Source organism: Ischnura elegans, chromosome 6, assembly GCF_921293095.1.
Source record: "Ischnura elegans chromosome 6, ioIscEleg1.1, whole genome shotgun sequence".
In the NCBI taxonomy this organism is placed as follows: Eukaryota; Metazoa; Arthropoda; class Insecta; order Odonata; family Coenagrionidae; genus Ischnura; species Ischnura elegans.
In genome coordinates, this window is record NC_060251.1 from 74,435,090 (window position 1) to 74,445,896 (window position 10,807).

The 10,807-nt window shown below is 41.7% G+C and overlaps 1 protein-coding gene across 1 annotated transcript in view; it reads left to right on the forward strand.

The window, feature by feature from the left end:
* The window catches only part of LOC124161399, a gene marked incomplete at its 5' end in the record, with an annotated part of 53,187 nt that extends 44,960 nt beyond the window's left edge, over positions 1-8,227 (forward strand). The window contains 5 exons of the mRNA XM_046537717.1: positions 610-842; positions 1,571-1,969; positions 2,766-3,151; positions 5,326-5,762; positions 6,500-8,227. Of these exons, the coding sequence (XP_046393673.1) occupies positions 610-842; positions 1,571-1,969; positions 2,766-3,151; positions 5,326-5,762; positions 6,500-7,239 (2,195 nt within the window). The remainder of the gene's footprint in view (positions 1-609; positions 843-1,570; positions 1,970-2,765; positions 3,152-5,325; positions 5,763-6,499) is intronic.
* Between the last annotated feature and the right edge of the window lie 2,580 nt (positions 8,228-10,807).

Genomic DNA, 10,807 nt, shown 5'->3' on the forward strand with positions numbered 1-10,807 from the left:
AGTGAACAGGTTACTATTCTTTGTAAACAAAAAAAAAGAGTAACACTTCGTGCAGCGAGAGGGAATGATTGCTGGGTAGGGGAGTATGAAATGACATATTACAGGTAAATATGACGGGTAACCAGATATAAGCAAGCAATTTAACACTAGGAACAGTAGTAACAGTAGAAGGAAATTGGAGAGTAAAATAAGAAAGGAATTGGGGCCACCAATACGTCATCTACTCAAAATTTTGGGAAGAAAAATTCTCAAGAATAATTATTTTCACAGCACAGTGACCACTGCAAAACTATGACTTGGAAGTTCCAAAAACATCCAAAAAGAAATATTTCTTAGGAGTTAAATAAAAAAGTGGTCTAATCAATTAAAAAACCAGTGTGACAAGTTCCAGGAAAACAATTACTGAAACTATTACGAGTATTTTTTTAACTAATCCAAGAGTCCCAACAAATCCAGTCATGTCTGCAAGAAATAGAGTTTAAGCCAATCATGCGGATCAGCACTTTAATCAAAGCGAGCAGTCCTCTTGTTTACTTCCTGCCTTAGAATTAAAACCTGCAAGCAACACAAAATTATATAGTTTTTAATCTCCTGTCCTTGTGATTCCAGGTCACTTCCCGCTATCGTCCGCTTGGTGCCTCGGATGGATATGCCTTGATGTTCTCTTCTGCACCGCCTCCATCATGCACCTGTGCACCATCAGCGTGGACCGTTACCTTTCACTGCGATACCCAATACGTTTCGGTCGCCACAAGACAAGAAAAAGAGTCATCCTCAAGATCCTATTCGTCTGGCTCCTCTCCATTGCCATGTCACTACCTCTGTCCCTCATGTATTCCAAGGTGAGTGATTCCCATTCAGTTCATAAAATACATTCATCATTATAGAAGGGTACGCGGGAGCCATGCAGTTGGACTACGCACTTCAATAATTCATAAATACCGACTGGAATATAGCTACTCACACAAGAGACAAACTTCAATACCAAAAAGCATATAAACTCATACTTTCATATTAACACAGAGAGCAGTAAAGTGAAGGGTGAGTGTTCCTTTTTATTAGATAAAACTGCTGCGTATGTGGCTGATTTTGGTTGAACCAAGTTTTATTTCCTTAGTAAAATCAATGGATTCCACTAAGTGTCGCCTCAAACACTTTGTTGGTTTGAAAATTGCAACCATTAACTAAGTTCCAAATTAAACACGCAATTCGATTCAAAATTCGATTCGATTAAAAGTAACGGAAATTGAATAAAATAATGAATTCGTATACTTGGAACAATCTCTGTTACCAGGATGTAGGAGTTCATACCTTGGAACTTAAGGAAGGCTAGACAACATATATCCGATAATAGACTTTTGGAGCGGGTCAAATCGGTCTAAAATTGGCAAGTGTGAGATCTTCACAAAAATTCTCGCACTATCCTAGTAACTTCAAAGCCGAAAGGAATTTCAAGAATGACCTATTCACGGTTCTCCATTTGTGCGCGACGCGTCGAATTTGCCCCGACACCTCCCCATTGTATTCCGAAAACAGATCGTGCATTACAACACCTCTATTTCGCTCGCAGGACCACGACTCGGTGCTGGTGGACGGCGAGTGCAGGATCCCGGAACGCCTGTACAAGCTCATCGGATCCATCGTGTGCTTCTATATTCCGCTGATGGTGATGCTGGTCACGTACGCGCTGACCGTGAGGCTGCTTCACGTGCAGATGAAGAACATCGGCAGCTTCGGCGGCGGCTGGTCGCAGCGGAGCACGTGGTTGGGCGGCGGCGGGGCCACGCTAACCTCCACCTCGTCCCCCCTCTCTACGCCCACGAGGACGCCGCGACGGCTGCACAGCGGCGGCGGCCCACCCACGCCAGCATCCGCAGGCGCTGCCGCCCGCAGGAGGCGCGGCTTCGGGCCCAGGGCCGGATCACCCGGGGGATCACCAACCGCGCCCTCGCCCATCGTCGCCGCCATGGTAAGGGGTCAAATGCACTCGGATGACACAAATGACGGAGGATCAAAAAACATTTTTTCCGAAATCGATTCACAACTACAATCTGTCCAAACAGAGAAGGCGTGCAGTGATTAAGGCACTGATCAATAGCCCAACAATAGCCAGTGTGACTCTTTTCTAAAAAAAGCAAAATACAATTTTTTACCACCACCTACAATAAGTGTTACATAATTAATTAGTATAACTCCGTCGTGTTTAGACAACTAGTTCATGACACCACACTTAGAAACCAAAAATGAAATAAAAAATTACAAATTACGCTCATTTTTACGAGACAATTTTTCAGAATGGAGAGCGATTTTTGACTTATTGTAGCGCACACGGTCCACCGGACCCCGACTGCTGTTTTGCGGACTGCACGTACGCGGTTACTGTTGGGCTTTCGACCGTTGCCTTAATCTCTTACCCGCCTCCCCTGTTTGGACATACTACCATGCTTATACTAAGAGCTTGGTGGTCCTTAACCTATTTAGTTCCTGGACACATGCCGTTACTTTTAGTCTGAATTTCATATTTTCTGGTTAATTAGATATTAACAAGCAACATTAGCAATTTATGTGCATCTGCATGATGCTGCCATCTGTCAGGAAGCACTGAACAAGTTGCAATAATGACATTTCACTTAGCCAGGCGGCAAAAAATTTTAACGTCGCTGTATTGTATACAATAAGCCAGGACCAAGGAGGTTAATTTTGAGTACGCAAATGGGGAGTGTTATAGAGAGAGCAGAAGCGATTAACACATTTCCTCATTGCAGTCCCTGTGCAGCTCAACAGGATCCGCGACCGGCCGATCGCTGTCGGGCGTGGTCATGAGCAACAACACGGCATCCACGACCACCACGGACACGGAGGACGCCACGGAGTTAGGCTTGCTCACGCCGCGGCCCGATCACTTCCCAGCCAACCTGTCGCCCGTCCAGCCGGACTCAACTTGGGACGATGACGACGACGAGGACAGCGACTCCCCAGGGCCCATGCCCGCACTGCACCGATTCGGAGCTGAGATGCTCCGCTTGTCACGAGGACTCGAGTTCGTCGTAACCAAGAGCCAGCCAGACCCGCAGCACATCTCTTCCTCGCCGCCGACGAGGCCGCCAGAGACCCGTCCCAAGCCAGTGATCAACTCAACAGTCAACAACACGTGAGTGGCACAATGATTAACTATTAAAATCGGTTCATAGCAACTTAATAGGGCGGAAATTGACTTAATTTCCCTCATAAATAGATAAAATCAGTTTATGAGAGCTTTCGTTATCTAATGTGACTCTCGAGAGTAATTATTCCATTACTCACTAATGTTTCTCTACTAACAGACACTTGTGCTTCTGTTAATGATCATTCCAAGTCGAGTAATGACGCTTTAAGTTTCTATAAAACACAAAACGCACCACTCAATAAAGTTGAAAAATGACATAAACACGAACAAAATTTTAAAAAACACCAGAAGAACAAGGATGCAACGACTTATTCTCAATATTCTCGCATAACAACACAATGCTAAAAGGAGGACACACCAAAAATCGACGATTCATCATTTCGTCCACCTAACTACAAGAAAGGGTCCTACAGGCATAAAAAAATCGTTGGCCCCTTGTTTTACAAGTGGTTTCGAACGTCCTCCAACACGAGGACTTACCAAAAGACGAGGTATCAAGTATACTCAGCCTACGTTTCGAACAATTTTAGCTCTCACGGTCGTTGAAGTGTCTGAGATGCTATTAGCGCTTTCGTCCCTCAGACCGCGTCGTTTCAATATTTTTCACGCCTACCTCAGCGAAAATGATGCGGCGATAAAGACATTCAAGTTATACGCTCAATTAATGAATACCGCCGTCGTAATTTCATGAACTTGAATGAATAATAGGAATGCGTTTAATATGCAGGAAAATTCCTTTGTCTCGAAAACTTCATTTGGAACAGCAAAATAAAAAGAGGTATAAGACTAAATAACTCGCATCGAAGCTCTTGAATATACTTACCCGAAACTTCTATCAAACCTCATTGAAATCGAAAGCAGGCGCATAAGTATCAAGTGTGCTCACTAGCCATTTACATGTTCCTTTTGCTCTAGCCGCTCAAAATTACAGCACCGCATGCGTGGTTAAAATATAAATTAAACACGTAAACAAATCTTGTTAGGATATGGTAAAAGACTCAATACGATAATATATTCCACAGTGAACTCGTATACGTACGTGGATTAAAGATGAGCCAAGTTTATTAAAATCTTAGTCAAAAATTCCGTTAATATAGAAAGTTACCTGCATTTTGGAGCTATACCTACAATCCTTTCCACTTGCTTCCTAAGAGAATGTGTAGCACAAGATTAAACTTTCAAGTTTTCATTAAAGTTCAGTAACTTCTAGACCTCCCAGCGATGTTCTGATAGTATTAAAGCCTATTTATAGCAGCCTACCACACACTCTCTCTCTCTGAATAATCCAATGATACGCCATCCTGGATGCATAACTAAAAGAGAAAATTAATGAAATATTCAACATACACAGAAGCTTTAGGAATAGATAAATTTTTACCAATCGCCATTCCTTTAATCGAATCTACAACATCACTCACCGCGATATGATTTCATGAAAACACGCATACGTAGTTACTCTTAGGTCTTATGTAATCTCTGATCAGGCAAAATACGAAAATAACGTTTATCTAATGTTTTAATCAATATTTATGAGATTTTATAAACATTATGCGTTAAATGAGCAGTAAAACTGCACAGTGGATATTAGCGAGGTAGCAACAACAACATCATCAACATCACTAACAAGGAAAATCAGAGTACGATCATTGAAATACCAGAACAAGCAGATTTTAACTTGGCTGAGAAATACGAATTCAAAATAACAGTAACGGGTAATGAAAAACAATTCTGTGAAACAACCTATTACTGTGGTTCCAACAACTCATAAAACTATCTCATCGTCCTTTATAAGAAATAACAGTCAATTTGAATCATAAAAGGATTAAAAACGGGTGAAATATTTTTCCAAGACAATGCTATTCATAAAAATCCAACTCAACAGTCCGAAGCTGAAGATATTGAGACCTAATAAAGGGTAACATACATATTTAATTGAGCCTGACTTAGTGTTAATAGCAATAAAAATGCTTACGTAGCGTTAAAAAATCTTATTTCATTTGGCACCCTGTTCTATCAATGACAAAAAAATGCACTTATAACTAAGGGGAAGCTCCCAGATTGCTTCTTAAGTACTCCATGGAAACCTACCTTAATCGGTAGAATACTTTAATAAATAAAACCAAGAGCAATAATGCTTTCTAACTGCGGGACTCTTTCAGGTCCGCGACAAGGACTAGCAGCCCGAGCCCGCCGAAAGCGACGGAGCGGCGGGTTGACGTTGGCAGCCCGGGAGGTCACCGCCCTCCGCCTCCCATCCATGTGACGGACCCCGACGGCGAGAAGAGCTGTGGCAAGAGTCGTCGCGGCCACCGACACCACCACCATCACCACCGGCACCATCACCACCACCATCATAGTCGACGGCACCGCAAGGCGCAGCAACAACAGCTGCAGAGCCAGGATGGGTCTGGGGGAGAGGGGGACAAGGGAGGAGGCGAGGAGGAGAAGGAGAGGGAGGAGGAAGAGGGGTCCAAAGGGGAGGAGGCCGATAGTGGAGGCTCCAAAGAGGAAGGAGAGGACAAGGGTAAAGAGGGCTCTCCGGACAGCAAAGAGGAGTCTGACACCAAACCCGAGGCGAACGGAGACGCCACGGACGGTGAGGCGAACCAAAACTAAAACACTTAACACTTGAATTAAGGGCTTGCCAGCGGGTGAGAAAAATTAACTTGTGTGATTCACAATTAAATTTTTCCGACCGGCGCGCAAACACCAGATATGTTCATTTATTGTATTCGCCAGAAAAGAGTTGAATCATACTTATCTTTGGAAGGCTAAAGATATTATTGATAGAAATGTGCTAACGCATTTTACCTAGAACGGTGGGAGACGTAATATAACGCCTCCTACTGCTTGAAATTTTTTCGTCCAAGTCCGAAGGTTTCGTCCGCTCAATTTTTTTTCATCCAAGTAAAACAGATAACTTTGTACACTAGATATCTACCCTAAAAGAGGAGTTAAAACTAAGCTTAAATAAAAGTAAGCCAGTCAACATTATTAAAATGCAACTGAAAGATTTAAAGTAGATATATATTTGTTTTATGATAAAATCCAGACGGTTCCAAGAGAGATTTATTTAGAGTTTAAGACAAATCGCAGGCTAATGACACCGTCAATTTGAAACCAAAATGGAATTCATAGCTCAGATATCGAATTACAATACATGATATCGAAAGTCATTCCTAGTAATCTATACAGTATTCTTAATAAATGAATGATTTTATCACCAGTAATTTCACAAAAATGAATAAAATGTATTGAACGTAATTCATCACAAGAACGCGAAGTTTGAGCAACTAGTTGAAATACTATGGTAACGGGTATTTTTGTTTTCAGGAAGGGTAATACAGATGGGGAACACAGAGACAAAAGCTGACCAAGGATCGGAAAAAGAAAAGTCGAACGACAAACCCGTCCCCATGCTTCCACTACCCCCTTGCCGCTGCCCTTACTTCGGAGAGGCGGCGAACGAGCGGAACCAAACCAGCACCGAGCCAAACAACACCTCTCCCAGGCTGAGCCAGCCCACAGTGAGGCTGGAAACGGTCGCCACATGGCACCCGCAGCGCTTAGGAGGGACCAACTCGGTGGAAATCTCGACGACCGGGCTATCTCCGCTGGGCAGGGCCTCGGTCACCATCGAAACCCCGCCCGCCATCCAGGAGCCCCGCTCCGGCGGCAGTTCCTTCCGATCACCTTTGGCCAGGAGTACCAACGTCATCCTCAAGTCTCGACGGCGACCCAGGGCCGGGGGCGGAGCGACCGGAGGCGGAGGACGAAGGGGCACGTGGTCCAAACACCGGAGGAGCATCCGGCTGGAGCAGAAGGCGACCAAAGTGCTCGGCGTGGTCTTCTTCACGTTCGTGGTGTTGTGGGCCCCATTCTTCGTCCTTAACCTCGTGCCCGCGATATGTCCCGAGTGCGAGAAGAACGTGTCCACGAGTGTGATGGACCTGGTGACGTGGCTCGGATACGCCTCTTCCATGGTTAACCCCGTGTTCTATACCATATTCAACAAAGTGTTCCGACAGGCTTTCAAGAAAGTGCTCCTGTGCCGCTACGGTAAGGTGAAGTAGAGCGTTGTAAACGAGCCGCAAGTGCCCCCTGTGTGTCTCTGCTGTGTAGTGATGCGATGCTCGTTGACGTGCGGGTGTGAATCGCTGAAGTGAAGTAGCGCGAGGGACGGCACGCTTGAGCGAGTGCTTGATGCTTCGGTCACGTTCGTGCTACGCATACATTACACGCATGCCAGTGAGAGAGCTTGCACGCGTAATTAACAGCTTTAGAAATATGCATTCTCGAAGCGAACTCGGTGATATTATGGTGGATACGTGTCGGTTCTTCCAATTAAATTATGCAAGACGAAAACTTTGTGCTTCAAACGTGGAAATAAAATTCTGAATTCTGATGGCTATATTAAACGTTCATTTCAGAGTGATTTACGCAACAATAATTGTAAATGTGTAGCAACCTATATGTGAATTATGCTTGTTTCTCTACGAGGAGTGTGTTTAGCCTTTAAAATATGTGTAAATGAGTTACCTGATGGGATTTTGAGTTGTGTCTGTTCAGTTCCGATTGCTGTTAACATCCTTTAAGTGTTAGGTGCGAATATCAATGGAAATTCAAGCTAATAAGTGTCATCTGCACAAAAAAGTGATGAGTGTTATCTTACGAAGATCATAAGGGGGAAAAAACAACGAGTGCTAGTGAAAGAGGCAAACGGAATATTATCCACAAACCTGGGATTATAAAGAAAGGTAAAAGGCGAATATCAAGCGTGAACAGCAAATCTGCACATAAATCGAGCTGATGTTAATATATCGTATATATGTAAAACTGTTACTGAATGTTCCGGTGTTATCAAACAGATTTCTTAGCATGTCAATTGATGTCAGTTCCTTGTCCGTAAAAATGTCCTCTAAATACAATCTCTAATACCTGGCAACAAGGATTGTGTTATCACCAAGGAAAAGTGTAGTCCGTACACACATTGATCAAAAAGGAAGTAAAAAATATACCTTATTCGAGTGGATAATAAATCAAAGTGATAATTCAGGATAACCCCGCTGTAAAGACTTCATTTCGCTCCTCACTAAAATGACGCTGAAGCAACAATCGCGAATCCATTTACACAATTAAAATAAATGAGTTAGATAACTAACACATAAGTTGAACGACCCGTACATTCATTGCAAGCAGACAAATTTGGATTGTAAGGATTCGTCTGAATGCACTCCCCTCCAAGTAATTTTGAACAATCTTGAAAATGGAAGACATAATTGGGAAAGGGCAGTCACATGGATCCAATGTACAATTTTAAATTTACATGGAAACAAATATTGAAATTACGCCAGACGAACGATCGTTAATATTTCAAAATAGCTTCAATTTTGTCCAAGGAAGTAACTAATAAGCCAAATGTACACAATACCAATTCTGATGATGATTACATTTAATGGAGACATAAATAACGCGCTGGTCAGGGTAGGGCATTTTACTGAAAGTAAGATCATTTGCATTAATACTTTTCGCAACAAGGTCTTGCGCCACGTAACATCTCATTCTTGAACAAGGACACAAATTACAAAAAGCTATCATTATGATATTTGAACAAGCTGTACAAACATCCTCGCCTTATGGAATCAAAAACTCATTAACACCTGTAAAATCAATCTACTACTACGTCAATCGGAGAGGAAAGAAAAAAATTTGTCAGACATCTTCATTGGAAATAACATCTTCCCAAATAAATGTTAAACCGTCCACGATGGGTAGTGGCAGATGACCAAATATTTGAAACAAAGATCAATTTAAAAAGCCTAAAATGTGAATTTTTTCCTGCGAATGTTCTAATCAGAATGATTTTTAATACGAACTTATATTTGAGGCTTCTGATGGTGCATTCCATGGATGTTCAGTTAAAAATTTGACCTTCGTAGACATGTTTTGTCTATTTATTAGCAAACATAATTAGGAGAAAAAAGAATTTGAATTCACTAAGATAGGAAGTTTATTACAATATGAGCATATGAAGCACGAATAAAGATAACCATTTTATTGAGGCATATGCAAGTAGTTTGAAAACACTGTCGGCTTATATTTGAGAAGTTTTATCTCTTTCATTTGAGGAAACAACGAACTTATAAATGGGTCATAGATTACGCTCGCTATTTTTCCAATGGATTGCATGCATACATAAAACTTGAATACAGCAAATGATCACTACATAACAATAGTGAATTTTTCCACGCCTAATATTCATGTACTCCGAAGAAAAATATAGCAACGCATGCACTCGCTATTCCTCAGCGTGCCAGTAGCTTGTAGGATACCAGGGAAGTGATTCACAATATTGTCGAATTGAGGATGTAAACTAAGAGCATAAAGACTTTTCGTGAATTAGATAAGGCATGATATTAGATCGATTCCTTCCTTCCGATCATATTGAGAAGAAAATCATAGCGTGCCAATTAAATAACAGGATATAATTTTGATAATGATGGTGTTAAAAATTATGCAAAAGAAAAACCAATGAATTCCGCTATATAAGCAATGTAATTGAAATTACATAGATTGCATTACATCAATATTTTAGACAAGCGTGCAAGTTCGTACGATAAAAGATTATAGCATAAAATTCGCATTCGCATGCGACAAATCCAGAGCGATTTAAGAAAGCTAGATCAACCAGGGTAAACTTTCGACGAACAGGTTAACAGTTTAAGAGTGATAAGGTAGCCTAATGGTCCTTTATTATATTATCAGTTCGTATCAGGAAAGTAATCTCATTTGTTTAACCACCTATTAGTGTGATAAGTGTGATGTAAAATTCTCCAACTCCTTGAAAGGGATTCAGCCGCCCTCGTCTTGGAGTAACATGTAAAAAAATGACCAATTTCCTCTGCCGATTATTTTTAATAAACGGATCTATCGATGCACTCGCAAATATTTTTTCTAAACACACATTTATCTTTAACATGAGCCATAAAATTGCCTATCTATAAGGCATGTCCAGCCTTCCTCTCTTGATTTGTCATAATGCTATAAATAACCATCGCCGCGAGAGATAGATGATTATTTTTTTATAAATGGCAAGACATTGGTGACAAAACACGATAAAATACTCGAAATTGGTGACAAGGGTAAAAGAAGGAAATAAATCATTGGCCGGAAAAGGCAATGCATAGAAGCTACCAGCTAGGGCTTCGGAATACAAAATTCAAGACTCTTCAAGTGGCTCAGGCCACGAAGACGGGAAAAATTGGCAAGAGGAGCAATAAATCCAATAAATCACAGAAGAGGAAAAGGGAAAGAACAGGAGCGTTGGTTTGAAGCGAAAAGAGATATTTTGACCCGAAAGCTACGTCCGCCCGGAATTTGAAATTCGAGGAGCAAATAAAACCCCATGAATTTCTCCCGATTTGGCATCTTGACCGGCGTAGCATGAAATATCGGTTGATAGCCGCAGAGTCTGGATGTATCAGGAACCAGAGGCCCGTGAGATAGCGCGGGGAAAACTTATGTCGAAAATATAAAAAAAAACTAACTGGTCAAGTCCCTTGGTAACTTGTAAGGAAAAGAGATAATATCAGAGCTATTGGTTGGACTCTTCATATAACAGAAAGTCTTTCGAAGCCTCAT